Raw genomic sequence first — 15,076 nt, 5'->3', positions numbered from 1 at the left:
GACCGTAAGAATTTTGCTGTTTCATCCAATGAAAAAAAATTATGTTTACACTAATTCGACTTAGTATTATACTTAATTCAATTTAGTTTTTTTTTTAATCTAAGTTAACATATAGTTTAATAATGATTTCAGGAGTAGAATTTAGTGACTCATCACTTACATATACATAACACTCGGTGCTCATCCCAACAAGTGCCCTCTTCAATGTAGTATTTTTTAATGAAGCGATAATGAGGAAGACAAATGTTTCTAATATTTACGTTCACACACAGTCAATTAAGATAAAAATTTTCATGATCATAAAACTCTTCCAATACAGAAGGGAGTTATTCTGATCTTCGTGGCCTGAATAGGCACACTTCTGTTATTTTAAGAAGTTAGTTCTTCTGCGCTGCAAGTTTTATAACAAGTTTCTTTTCAGCAGATATATGGCACATGATCTCAAAAAATGGTAACTTTAGATAAATGGAGCTGAAAATACAACTCGTGTATGCTTAATTCACTTTGGAGCACTTTATATTAAACAATCTCTTAAGATATCTTAAAATTAGGATATTGAATTGAAATTGTTCTTACATGTGGCAGCTTGTAATTTATATGAAACTACTTTTTCACTAGTTACATCTTTGCATTACATGTGTTTATTGCTTAATGTAACGGTTTGACTGTTCAATCAAAAATACATTCTCGTATCTTGTTATCTGTCAGTTAATCACAATTTATGAATCTGTTCATAAGTGTGCTTATTTAAAAATTTAAAGAAAAAAATTTTTAACATTTATTCATTTTTGAGAGGCAGAGAGACAGCATGAGCTGGGGAAGGGGAGAGGGAGAGTGAGACACAGAATCTGAAACAGGCTGCAGGCTCTGAGCTGTCAGCACAGAGTCCAGTGCGAGGCTGGAACCCACAAACCGTGAGATCATGACCTGAGCCGCAACTGGGCACTGAGCCGACTGAGCCACCCAGACGCCCCTAAAATTTTTTACTTCTAAACCTAACGCTCCATGTGGGCAGGGCTCGTGTTTATCAACTGCTTTTAGGTCCCAGCTTGTTCAGTGTCTGGCACATAGTGAGTTTCCAAGTATTCGATGAATATATGAACAGCAGCCACTTTGATAACGAATAACTTTCTGAACTGCTTTTAGAAATCACCGTAGGATTGCTTCTAGGAGAGGAGATGGAAGAGAGGGAGGAATGGGTAGGCAGGAAACTTCAAAGTGAGTGAAGTATGTTATAAAACCCATGTTTTTCATGATAACAAGTAATGCTTGCTATTACTTAGAATAGAATTAAATGTTTGTTTGTTTTTGACAGAATTATAGTGAACATCATTCACAGCACTTCTGATTACCTTCCCAAAGTCTTGCGATTTTTGAACGTGGCTTTTGATAGCTCGGGTGACTGCTTAATTGCCGGGGACCATCAAGGAAATATCTATGTTTTTGACTTGTATGGAAACAGGTGAGCAGACTTTTGATATATACCTTACTTAACAAGTTATTCACTGCCAGTTTTAGTACCTGCTATTAATTATTCATTCAGCAAGGTTCATTAAGTTCTGACTATATTTCAGGTACCTTGTAAAACACTGTCACCAGTGCTGACAGAAGAAAGTGGGAAGGCTAGAAAATACATTTAGAATTTTTTTTTTTTTTTTAGAGAATTAAAGTTCTGGTTTGAGCAGTATCTCTAGTAGCATGTTTTTCCTTAAATTTAAAAATTTACTGTTGCTAACTTATCAACATCCGGTACTTTATCAGGCAATTTAGGAAGGATGTACTTTCCTTTGTACATTATTGTCACAGTTTATACATGTAGCAGTTTTAAAGAACTGCTCCTCACTCTTCTATCTCCTCTTCCTTTGCTGAACAAGTGAGTACAGAAGCAGTTAGGTGGGATTGATCAGCTCAGAGCCTGGAGCCTGCTTCTGGCCAGAGTCAGAAGGTATCCGCGAGGGGGATGGGGCAATCATGGGAAAGGCAGAGGGCTTTGGTGGAGTGAGTAAATATGTTGAGGATAATGGGGGCCAGGTTTCTAACAATTGGAAAGGGGGGGTTACAAATATGGGAAGGTAGAAAACTAGAATGGACCCCATGGCACTGGATTGGAATTGAATATATCTCTTTGCACTGCTGGTTTTGAATATATAGGCATAGAAATGGAAATGTAGGGGCGCCTGGGTGGCTTAGTCGGTTAAGCGTCCGACTTTCGCTTAGGTCANTTAAAAAAAAAAAAAAAAAAAGAAATGGAAATGTATATGAGAGAGTGAACAAATTGTTATTTTTTGGGGTGGGGGAGGTGTGCGAGAGAGGGGGAGAGAGAGCATCCCAAGCAGGCTCCATGCTGCAGCACAGAACCTGACATGGGACTCGAGCTCACAAACCGTGAGATCGTGACCTGAGCCCAGATCAAGAGTTGGACTCTTAACTGACTGAGCCACCCAGGCGCCTCTGGATTATTATTTTTAATATATTTTTTGAGAAATGGGAGAGGGGCATAGAGCGAGGGAGAGAGAGAATTCACGCTGAACATGGAGATGGGCTTGATCCCACGACCATGAGATCATGAGCTGAGCCAAAATCAAGAGTCAGATGCTTAATTGACTGAGCCACTCAGGCGCCCCAAGAGTGCATGGATTATAGCGCTTTCCTAGCTTTGCTCATAGGACCAGGGAGCAACACCCAGCAGCAAAGAATATATATATCCAGTACTTTTGTAAATATCACATTCTGCTAAAAGTAACTGGATCCTTGTAGAAACGGCCAGTTTCAGGATGGAGGCAGGGAAAGTACAAGGTGAGCCTGGGACATTTTGTAGCCAGAAAGAAGGAATTATTTAAAGAAAGAGTATCAAAAGGACGTAACTATCAGCTTAAAAGAGCTCCTTCTTGCCATACTAGAGACACTTCAAGTATCAAAACAAAAAATGATAGTAATGGGTCATAACCCATTGAGTAAAATAGAAATCTATAAATTCATGCTATAATCAATAAACCGTTTCATGAGAAGGGATATTTGCATAGTCACGAAACACCTCCCCACAAAGTGCTTACTAATTATAGAGGAGAAAAAGGTTAAAGTGAATGAGTGGAGGGACCAATCACTGATGAGGTGCAGGGAACGCAACACAGTATCACTTCTATGGTATTCCTGTCAAAGAAGTGTAACCTGCATCTAATCAGCGGAATCAGAGAACGCTAAATTAAGGGATTGTGTAACAAGATGGCCTGTAATCTCCCCAAGGGTCGTGGTCATGAAAGTTGTAGAAAGACCGGAGGATTGTTCCAGTCTGGGGAAGACTAGAGACATGACAAGACATGACATGACATGACAAGACCTGAATCTGGACTGATCTTTTTGCGGTTAAGGACATTACTGGGGACGACTGGCAAAACTCAATGGGGTCTGAGGATTGGGTGGTGGTAACATATAAATGTGAGTTTCTTATAGTTGAATTGTGATTCTATGGGAGAATTTCCTTGTTTGTAGGAAACATGATCTTGGTAACTTATTCTCAAATAGCTCAGGAAAGGAAGAAGTCGTATATAATTAACTTACCTGTGATTTATTAGGTAGAAATCTGTTGATCATTGTTTTTGCTCTTTACCAAAAAAGTCACAGTCACTATTCTCCCACCCTTTACTCTTGCCTAATCTACCTACCCTGCCAGTTGTCAAACTTAAATCAATACAGCTGTCTCTTCTTTGCTCCCACTGCTGAAGAAAACAAAAATAGCTGTTGATTGATTCCATTACAGAATAATGGACTTGAGCTTCAGTGATGCTTTCACTTCATTTGCTCGTCCATGGTTATTCCTTCTCCCACTCTCCTCCAGGATTCCAAACCTTTGTCTGCTTCCTTGTCTCCTTGGTTTTGACCCTGCGCTTACTCGACTACCTGGGCTCCTACTCATGAGAAAACAGACACTTTCAAGCTTCCTTTCCTCCTCCCCAGAGCAGCCTCTGATGTATAACCATCCATATCTCTTTGTCAGTTTATTCATAAAAATAAGTGAACCTAATTTCTTCCAGTGCTAAATTTTGATCTTCTGTTGGCACGCCCCCGCCGGGACTTTGCACCATGAGTAGTGTTCCTCTCTTTTATTTTGTCCACTGTCCCTTTTCTGTCCATCTGGAAAGCAGAGAGGTTAAGTGGAAGATCTGGGGCTTGAAATTGGGCTTGTCTGATTCTAACACCCACTACACGGGGGTCCCTCAGAAATCTTACTTGCCTAATCTACTGGTCTCTTTTCAATTCTCATACTATATACTTTTTTTTAAGACCTTATTTTGAAATAATTTCTACACCCAACATGGGGCTCAAACACATGACCCTAAGATCATAAGTCACCATCCAGGCGCCCCCTCATCTTACTAAACATCTTCCCCTTCTCCCTGGAATTTCTTTTCTTTTGCTTCAAGGGACAACTCTTTCCTGATTTTTCTACTTGTCTGATCATCTTTGCCCTTGTTCTGCTGAATTTTGCCAGTGGCTGCCCCTTAACTGCTGCTCAGGCATCTGTCCTTGGCCTGCTTCCTTCCACGGTCCACGTATTCTCATTCATAATCTCAGCAGCAGCAAGCTCAAGCTTTCAGCTGCTGAGCAGATACTGTTAACCCAGATCTGCTTCTACTGCCTGCTGGAAAGCTTCTATGGCAGGCTGTCCTGTGCAGGAGCCATGAGCTACATCGAGCTCTGGAGCCCTTGGAAGTTGGCTACTGCAGGGGCACTCGGGTGGCTCGGTCAGTTAGCATCCGCCTCTTGATTTTGGCCCAAGTTATGATCTAACAGTTTGTAAGATTGAGTCCCGTGTCAGGCTCTGTGCTGACATCAGGAAGCCTGCTTGGGATTGTCTCTCTTCCTCTCTCTCTGCCCCTCACCCCAGTCTCTCTGTCTCTTAAAATAACTAACTAAACATTTAAAAAAAAAAAAAAAAGAAAGAAAGTTGGCTAGTCCAAATTGAGATGTGTTGTTAGTGTAAGATACACACTGGGTTTGGAAGACTTAGTATGAAAAACATAATGCAAAATATCTTAATAATTTTTTATTGATTAAATGTTGAAATGGTAATAATTAAATACATATGAAGTAAAAAATGTTACTAAGATTAATTTTACCTTTTTCTTTTTATTTCTTCAATGTGGCTCCTAGAACATTCTAAATTACACCTGTGACCTGCATTGCATTTCTTGGACAGCATAGCTCTAAATGTTTTTGCAAAGGCCTTAAACTCAACATGTTTAAAACCAAGCTTATTTCCTACCCCTGGACTTGTCCCTCTTTTGCTCAACCTTGAAAACTTGATTTTCTAGTAAATTAAACTCTAGCTATGTGCCAAGTACTCTGCTAAGCACTTAGCATATGTTATTTCATTCAATCAGCATATTCTCTCACTTAATCATCACAACAACCTTATGAGATCTCTTTTCTCACCTTCATTTTGCACTTGAGGAATTCCTGATTCCTCCGCCTTCGCCTCGTGTTTGCGGCATCACCAAGCCTCTCTCCCATCTTGACTCCTGACACTTGGGCTATTTGTCCTTTCCGTTATATCCCTGTAACTCGGACTGAGATGCTCTCTAGTGGCTCCCTTCTTTTTCGTTTTTATTATTCCTTTTGAAGTTTATTTATTTTGAGAGAGAGAATGTGCAGGAGGGGCAGAGAGACAGACAGACAGAATCCCAAGCAGGTTCCAGCTGTCAGTTGGGGCTTGAACTCATGAACTGTGAGATCATGATCTGAAACCAAGAGTCGGATGTTTAACCGACTGAGCCACCCAGGCGCCTCCTTAGTAGCTTTCTTCATGGTCTCCTTTTGTCCCTCTCTCCGTTTGCCATGGCGGCCAGAATCTTCTTCCTAAAAGCCATGCCTTTCATAATTCTGCTAGGCTTAAAACCTGGTAAGTAGAACTNATCATGATCTGAAACCAAGAGTCGGATGTTTAACCGACTGAGCCACCCAGGTGCCTCCTTAGTAGCTTTCTTCATGGTCTCCTTTTGTCCCTCTCTCGGTTTGCCATGGCGGCCAGAATCTTCTTCCTAAAAGCCATGCCTGGTCATAATTCTGCTAGGCTTAAAACCTGGTAAGTAGAACCCAGATTCCTTTTCATGGCTGATCGCACTCTTCATAATCTACTTTTGACCTACCAGAATGAGCGTTTCATTTTCTTCATCTCTAAGGACTCCTGCAACGTAAAATGTGTGATTGTTGAAAGAATTTCTGATACTAATGCAGTAATCTCTTAATAGGTTTAATCTTGTTCAGCGAACGGCACAAGCTTGCACAGCTCTGGCCTTTAACCTCCGTAGGAAGTCTGAGTTCCTTGTGGCATTAGCTGATTACTCTATTAAATGTTTCGATACAGGTAAGAAGTCCTCCTATTTATCTTCTGAGTAAGAGTAGAATTGAGACTGAAGCACTGCTTGGAATTTGCCAGTCTGTACCATCCTGGGGGCAGTCCCCACAAGGCAGCCCTCACTTCAGACATTAGCCACAAGTTTGGGGGTCCCGGGACCACCCTCACATCAGATCAGCTGGCTACAGATTCAGAGTTCACAACTATCCTCAGGTTTGATCCTTCACTGGGATGACTCGCCAGAACTCCGGCGCACACTCCACTTACGATAATAGTTTTAATGCAGCGGAAGGATACAAATTAGAACAGGCAAAGGTGGAACGCATAGGGTAGAAGGTGGGAGGCTCCCAGAAGAGAAGCTACTGCTATCCTTAGGGACATAGTCCCCCCCACCAGCATCAANTTAAATGTTTCGATACAGGTAAGAAGTCCTCCTATTTATCTTCTGAGTAAGAGTAGAATTGAGACTGAAGCACTGCTTGGAATTTGCCAGTCTGTACCATCCTGGGGGCAGTCCCCACAAGGCAGCCCTCACTTCAGACATTAGCCACAAGTTTGGGGGTCCCGGGACCACCCTCACATCAGATCAGCTGGCTACAGATTCAGAGTTCACAACTATCCTCAGGTTTGATCCTTCACTGGGATGACTCGCCAGAACTCCAGCGCACACTCCACTTACGATAATAGTTTTAATGCAGCGGAAGGATACAAATTAGAACAGGCAAAGTTGGAACGCATAGGGTAGAAGGTGGGAGGCTCCCAGAAGAGAAGCTGCTGCTATTCTTAGGGACATAGTCCACCCCCCACCCCAGCATCAGTATGTGGCCATCCACACTGAGCATTGCCAAACCAAACGTATACCTTGGCTTTCATGTCCAGGGCTTTTCTTTAGGCTCCGTTAGGTAGGGTTATTGCCCACCTCTTTGAACTCAAATTTCCAGCCCTCGTCCTCTCTCTGGAGGGGGTTCACGGTTCACATGGCCAAACGCCCCAACCTTCTAGTCACTCACGTGATTGGTCTTCCCCGTGTGGCCAGCCCAGGCTCTGAGGTTCTCTCCTCTAGCCATCTGCTGTTGTCTGAGGCACCTGCCATGAATAACAGAGACACCCTATCACTGGGGAAATTTTAGGGGTTTATAGAGTGCCTCCTAGGAACCTGGACAAAGGCCATACCTCTCTTTGAAGCCCCAGTTCCTTACTATGTAGGTCCAAGGATAATAATTTTCTTAATATAACCTATGTATTTTATACCAGATTGTATATTTTTAGAAAATTTAGAGTTCTGCAAACTGAACCTCTTATTAAGAGAAAAAGATATCTGAACTGTATTTTTTTTTCTTGTTATTAAAATACTTGATGGACATCTGGGTGGCTCCATTGAGTGTCCGACTTTGGGTCAGGTCATGATCTTGAGGTTCGTGAGTTTGAACCCCAGATCAGGCTCTCTACTATCAGCACAGANTTAAAATAATTGCTAGAGGGACATCTGGGTGGCTCCATTGAGTGTCCGACTTTGGCTCAGGTCATGATCTTGAGGTTTGTGAGTTTGAACCCCAGATCAGGCTCTCTGCTATCAGCACAGAGTCCTCTTTGTGTCCTTTGTACCCCCCTCCCTCTGCCCCTTCCTGGCTCACATTGCCTCAAAAGTAAACATTACAAAATCAGTAAAGTAATTGATAGAATATTTTAAAAGATAGTAATAACCATAGTAGTAACAGTGATAGCTAACACTTCCATAGTGTTTACTCTTTGACAGATACTGTTCTATGACTTTATACATATTAATTTTAATCATCATAGAACCCATGGAGATCAATACTCCTCTCCACTTGCAGATGAGCAGACTGAGGCACAGAAGTAACCTAACCAGGGTCCCACAACTTGTCAGCAGTGAAGCCAGGGTTCCCAGCCTGGAAGCCAAGCTCCAGGGTCCCTGCTCTTAATCCCTGCTGCACTGTCATTGTGCACGTAAGAAGACAAACTAGTCATCCTTCAGTAACGCCCAGACGCGGTCCGCGTTTCTCCAGCAGGGACCTATCTCTCTGGTCTGCTTTCTCTGCATGTGCCTCTCTTACATTCTAACAAATACATGATCATCTTCTCTATATTGTTTTGTGGAGTCATTTTTTTTTTTACCTCATTAAAAATATTCATATAGGATTTTAAAATCAGTACAGAGTATTATACTCTGTAGATGTTTGCTACGCCATGATTATTAAACCTGTGCTGTATCAGTGGACTTTAAACTGTCTCCAATTTTTGGTGTTAAAAAAACACTCCTGCCACAGAAAACCTAAATGTTTATACTCATCTGTGATTGCTTCCCTTGGATTCCACCCATTCCCGTTTTCTCTTTTAGTTCCATCTGTTTACAGTCTGTTCTATCTGTTGAACCCCCACCCCCACCAATGAAGCCCCTTCCTTCAGATGTCATCTCCACCTCCCCAGCTACCTCCCTCTTCACTGCTAAGTCCACTGGCACCCACTGGTGGATTCTGACTCTTGCTCCCCACCACCCCATGCTGCTTAGACTTCGCTAAGGCCATTAGTAACCTCTGATTGTTTAAATGCTTATTTATTTATTTTAAGAGAGAGGGAGAGCTTGTGTATATATGAGTAGGAAAAGGGGAGAGAGAGAATCCCACGCAGGCTCCACACTCAGCACAGAACCCGACATGGGGCTCGATCCCACGACCCTGGGATCACGACCTGAGCCAAAATCAGGATTTGGATGCTTAGCCGACTGAGCCACCCAGGCGCCCCAGTAACCTGGTTGTTTAAACCCTCTTTATACTTTTCACTCTGCCCCTTAGTAGCACGTAACACTTTGCTTTACGATAAGACCTTAGTTCTCATACTCTTCTCTCTCTTGGTTCTCTTCCTACCATTCTGACTGTTTCTCCACAGTCTCCCCTGTGTTCTTTCAGTGGTCCCTAGACTTGTGGAGTTTTGACCCAATTAAAAAGTAGAGGAACGACAACCCACATGGGTTGTCAACTTTTAATTTTGCCGACATTGCAAAAAACAATAGAACTTCATTCTGTAAAACAAGAGATTGTTTTTTAACATAAAGAAACTGAGAAGGACAGAATGCTAGATTAGAAGGTAGTACTTTCAATTTAGCTTTATGAAAACGTCCTGTCGTTGTCCTTATTTTTCCTCATTTCACTGAAGACCAATGAAAACTTGATCATTAACTAATGCCAGACTTCAGACTGTGTTTGGAAACCACTGCTGTCTCCCCACGGGTTTCTCTTTCCTTTGTTTTCAGTTTTGACCTACTTTGTGTCTTAATGCCTCCCAGATTTACCTCTTGCTTTCTGACTCTTCTCCTCAATTTCATCTTGCTGGAAGAAACAATTCTGTTCATAAAAGTAAAACATGTTCACCACAGCAAACTAGGAAATAGGAAAATGTAAGAGAACATAAAAATCACTTATAATTCCATGACCCAATGATAATTATGAAGTTTTTGGTGTTTTCCCTGCAGGGCTGTTTTCTCTGCTTCTGTCTCTCACATGCACACTTGCACCTCAGGATCCATTTTAAAAACCAGATTCACGATCTCTTCTTCCTGCACTGCTGAGTCTGTTTCTCCTTACGTGTTTCTTAAATCAGCTAATAGTGTCGTCATCTAGTTATATAACTAGAGCCATTAAAGTCTTAACTCGCTTTTATTTCAGTACATCTGTTTAATCACAGAGCCCTTTGAATTTCTCCTTCATAGCTGTTGAATCTGTTCCCTTCTCCATTGCCACATCTGTAGTGTAGACCTTCCTTCTCGCCTCTTTGGATTATTGTAGCAAAAATAAATTAGTTGTCTCATCTCTTCCTTCTTTCCAATGTATCCCCCATGTATCTCCAGAGTGCTCGTTCTGAAATGCACACCAGATATGATACTCTTCTGTATAGAACTGTTACTCACAAGAGAAGGCCCAAACTCCCTACCATCACATTTAAGGCTGTTCTTAAACTCCTTTTCGTTTGGCCTCATCTCCTCACATGTCCGTGACATTCATGTTACTAACCTGTTCCATTATGCATTTTATCTGCTGGCCAGCTTCCATTGTTGTACATGTTAATGAAGGTGTCTCATATAAACACCTAGCCATCAATTGAATCAGTTCTTGGACGATATATAGTGTTTTCCCTATATGACTATGTCACTTTTTACCGCAGTTACCAAGGAGTTGGTTAGCTGGATGAGAGGACATGAATCATCAGTATTTTCGATCTCTGTGCATGCATCGGGGAGATATGCCATCACTACTTCTTCTGATACAGCACAGCTATGGGACTTGGATACCTTTCAGAGAAAAAGAAAGCTGAATATTCTACAGTCTGTGGGAATACAAAAGGTCAGTGAGCGCAGGGCACATCTTGCTCTGTTGTGCTTCTCTGACTGGTTTCTCGGTCATCAGGATTTATAGATGATATGAGAGTAATGATTCACTTTGGCCCACATAGCTGTGTTCTTATAACTCAGCAACAAGCAAAGCAGAGTGGCCCACGGGATTAAAGTTGTTGCTTGTGGCTACAATTTCTAACTTACTGGGTTTTTGGTTTTGAAAAATTTCAAATATAGAGCAGATGTGTAAAAATTTCACAGGGAACACATGCACACCATGTGGGTTCTACCATTAAACACATTCCTGTACTATCCTTTACTTTTGTTATTACGCTATTATAATACTGTGTTAAGGTTCTATCCATCTTTCTGTCCCTCTATTCATTTTTTTTTATTTTAAAGTGAATTGCAGACATTAATGTACTTGCCCATCAATACTTAAGACTGAATTTAATTGACTGTGGTTCAGTATTTGTTGATGTGAAACTTACATATAACGAAATGCACAGATGTTAGTATTCATTTGTTAAATTTTGTCAAATACATATACCTTTGTAACCTGTGTGAACCTATTATTACCATCATCTCATATCCCTTCCTGGGTAAGCACTATTCTGATGTTTTTTTACTGGAGATTAGTTTTGTCTGTTATAAAATTTCAAATAAGGGGTGCCTGGATGACTCCATCAGTTGAGCATCCACCTCTTGATTTCTGCTTACGTTATGATCCCAGGGTTGTGGGATCGAGCCTCCATCAGTCTCCATGCTAAGTATGGAGCCTCCTTGAGATTCTCTCTCTCCCCCCTGCTCGTGCTCTCTGTCTCTCTGAAACATAAAATAGTAAAATAAAATTCAAATAAATACAAGTCAGTAATGGTATGTGTGAAGCTTTTCTCCTTCAGCATGATGATTTTGAGATTCACCCATGTTGTACATACCATAATTCATTCCTATTTATTTATTTATTTATTTGGGGGAGAGAGCGCAAAGCACAAGCAGGGGAGGGGCAGAGAGAGAGGGAAAGAGAATTCTAAGCAGGCTCTAATCTATCAGTGCAGAGGCCAGTGTGGAGCTTAGTCCCACAAACTGTGAGATTATGACCTGAGCCAAAATTAAGAGTTGGATGCTCAACGGACTGAGCCACCCAGGCGCCCCTATTCCTCCTTATTGTTTGATAAGTATTCCTTTGTATACATATGTCACTTTTTTAAAATATCCACTTCTTTTGCTTTTATGGTTTGATTTTTTTTTCTTCCCCATTTGATTAGCTAAATACTATTTTCAAGATTGTCTGAGTCTCCCATGTGATTCATTCTATTGCTTTAGGTTATATTATATATGCAGTATTGCTTTTAATTTCTTGGTCATTAACGTGAACAGCTAGCAGTGCATGTTAACCAGAAATTTACTTTGTGGTCTCTGTGGACATCTCAGTCTTTAGATTGCCTTTAATAATTAAAAAAAGATAAAAGTTGTAGCCAGCTTATTCATCAGGGTTTTAGGCCAAATACCTTACTTAGTAGGTCTTTTCTTCTTTAATTGCTTTAGTACTTAAATTGAATTTTAAATTCTAAAGAAGAGGGCACTGGGAGTTGAACTCACAAAGGAAACGGTTATGAAACAGGGACACAAAAACCATCTGTTCTTTTTACCATGAAATTAAAACTAGTAGATGCTGCATAGTTGCCAGTTCTAACTTTTCTTGGTCATTTAGATATTTTAGCTTAAAAGACAGGACTCCAAAAGTTAGTGATAGGAGAATAAGATTTAGAGAACATATGTATAATGTGCAGTATGCATACAAGCGTTGTTCTAGAATAATAGGACATCATGGTCTATATGTTACCTGCAAACGTCTTCTCAAAGGACTAGATGGTAAATATTTTTGATACTGCAGACCAATAGAAAAGTTGAGGATATTATGTGTATACTTATAAGACCGTCTACAGTGAAATAATTTATTATTGTTTTATAGTTTATTGTCAAGTNTGTCCTTCTCTGCCTGACTTATTTCTACAGTGAAATAATTTAAAAAAATATATATATATAAAAACCATTCTTAGCTCCTGGGCTGTACAAGAAATGAAAGTGGGCTTGATTGTTGCCACTCCTGGCTTATTCTGTTGAAAACAGAAGTAATTGTAAGCTAATCTTATTAAAGTAAAACTTTTAGTCTTACTGAGTTTTTTCTAACNAACCCACGAACCGCGAGATCATGACCTAAGCAAAAGTCAGACGCCCAACCGACTAAGCCACCCAGGTGCCCCTCTGATTCTGTATTTCTAATAGAACTTTTGGGGCGCCTGAGAGATTCAGTAGGTTAAGCCTCCAGCTCTTGATTTTGGTTGAGGTCATGATCTCATGGTCGTGAGATCAAGCCCCACAACAGGCTCTCTGCTGGGCATGGAGCCTGCTTAGGATTATCTTAAGAGTGCATGCATGCTCTCTCTATCTCAAATATAAATAAATAAATAGAACTTTTGTGGCTTTTCTGGGAAGGGGGTGATACGTGGTGACAAATGATGCTGTGAGTTTCATTTTATGATGGCTTTTTTTTTTTTAAATGTTTGTTTATTTATCTTTGAGACAGAGAGACCATGTAAACAGGGCAGGGGCTGAGAGAGGGAGACAGAGAACCTCAAGCAGACTGCAAGCTGTCAGTGCAGAGCCCGATGCAGGGCTTGAACCCATGAACCGTGAGATCATGACCCAAGCCAAAATCAGGAGTCAGACTCTCAACTCACTGAGCCACCCAGGCAGCCCTATGATGGCTCTTTTTAATCTAAAATAGTCTTCTACCATTTTTTCCTCTGACATTATTAATTAATTTATTTTAACATTTATTTTTGAGAGACAGAGCATGACTGGGGGAGGGGCAGAGAGAGGGAGACACAGAATCTGAAATAGGCTTCAGGCTCCAAGCTGTCAGCACAAAGCCCGACGTGGGGCTCGAACCCACGGACTGTGAGATCATGACTTGAGCCGAAGTTGGACACTTAACTGACTGAGCAACCCAGGCACCCCTCATTTATTTTGAGAGCAGACTAGCTGTCCTGGAAAATGCCCCAAATTCTGAATTTGTCTCACTGTTCATCATTATGTCATTTAACTTATTCTCTCATTTGTACTTCTTGTAAGCTGGAAGTTAAGTCTGAAGACTCGACTATTCATGTTCATGTTCAACATTTTTGATGAGCTGTTAACCTTACGTGTAGGATGCACACAGTAGTAATATTCACCTTAGGGCTGGCTTCAGGAGGGAGGGGATGGTTCACACAGAGCACAGTACAAGTCCTCTGAAGCTGCTGTTGCTTCTGTTATCTGGTTTTGTTACAGGGATTATCTCAGTCCAGTTAGATATCTACTTAAAGAGCTGCAAGGTAACTGTTGTATTTCTTTCAAACTATAGGAAATGTATGGACAGTACCTCATCAGCAATTCAGAAACCCTAAAGTTTTAAAATAACTCACTTGGTGACAAAATCTGATCTTGCCTGAATTCATTTGGCAGCAAAATCTGAACTGAATTGACATGAGGCTGAAATATTAATATGTTTGAATATGGAATATTGCCCCAGGTCACCCAGGAGTTAACATTTGTAATGTTAGAAAATATACATCATATTCCCTTTCTCAAAAATTCCGGAACACATCTGGCACCAAGGGTTTCAGATAAATAACTGTGGACCTTTGATTTCAAATGTTTTTAAAGAACCTGTTATTCTGAGGCGCCCAGGTGGCTCAGTCGGTTGAGCGTCCAACTTTTGGTTTTGATTTGGGTCATGATCTGATGGTTCGTGGGTTTGAGCCTCTGCTGTCGGTACAGAGCCCACTTTGGATTCTCTCTCTCTCTGTTCCTTCCCTGCTCGCTCTGTCTCTCAAAATAAGTAAGTAAACTTTAAAAATAAATATACAAATAAAAAGAATCCATCATTCCAACATCTTTCCACTGGTTTTTGTACCTGGCAGTAGCGGTAATTAATACCAGTAGCAGTGGATCCCAGTTGTTGAGTATTCACTGTGTACCTAACATTTTGTTTAATTTTAAACTTAGATAATCCTAAAAGTAGATATTGTTCTCATTTTACAAATGTGGAACCTGAAGTTCAGAAACATAAGTGATGTGCCCTGGGTCACATAGCTTACCAAAGACTTGTGGTTTGAATCTAAGCCCATCTTACTCAAAAGTCACTCCAGTACCATAACCTCTCATAACCAGTACCTCTCAGGTAAGCAGTCATGCCTCTTCATATTCGTAGAGTTTGATGGTTTTTTTGATGTTTGAGGTAGAATAATTAAATTAATATTTGAGATTTTTGAATAAATCCTAGGATTTCTGATTACTGCAGTTCGGTATGTGTCAGAAAAGGTTTT

The 15,076-nt window shown here is 40.7% G+C and overlaps 1 protein-coding gene across 3 annotated transcripts in view; it reads left to right on the top strand.

Annotated features, from left to right (window-relative positions):
* TBC1D31 (TBC1 domain family member 31) overlaps window positions 1-15,076 on the top strand; it is a 73,967-nt gene that overhangs the window by 3,161 nt on the left and 55,730 nt on the right. For all 3 annotated transcript variants that reach the window (XM_077764472.1, XM_077764454.1, XM_077764461.1), the window contains exons 2-4: window positions 1,316-1,462; window positions 6,249-6,364; window positions 10,535-10,713. In XM_077764472.1, the coding sequence (XP_077620598.1) occupies window positions 1,316-1,462; window positions 6,249-6,364; window positions 10,535-10,713 (442 nt within the window). The remainder of the gene's footprint in view (window positions 1-1,315; window positions 1,463-6,248; window positions 6,365-10,534; window positions 10,714-15,076) is intronic.

Source organism: Crocuta crocuta, unplaced genomic scaffold (genome assembly GCF_008692635.1).
Source record: "Crocuta crocuta isolate KB4526 unplaced genomic scaffold, BGI_CrCroc_1.0 scaffold260, whole genome shotgun sequence".
Taxonomy (NCBI): Eukaryota; Metazoa; Chordata; class Mammalia; order Carnivora; family Hyaenidae; genus Crocuta; species Crocuta crocuta.
This window is presented reverse-complemented; position numbering and strand designations above follow the sequence as displayed.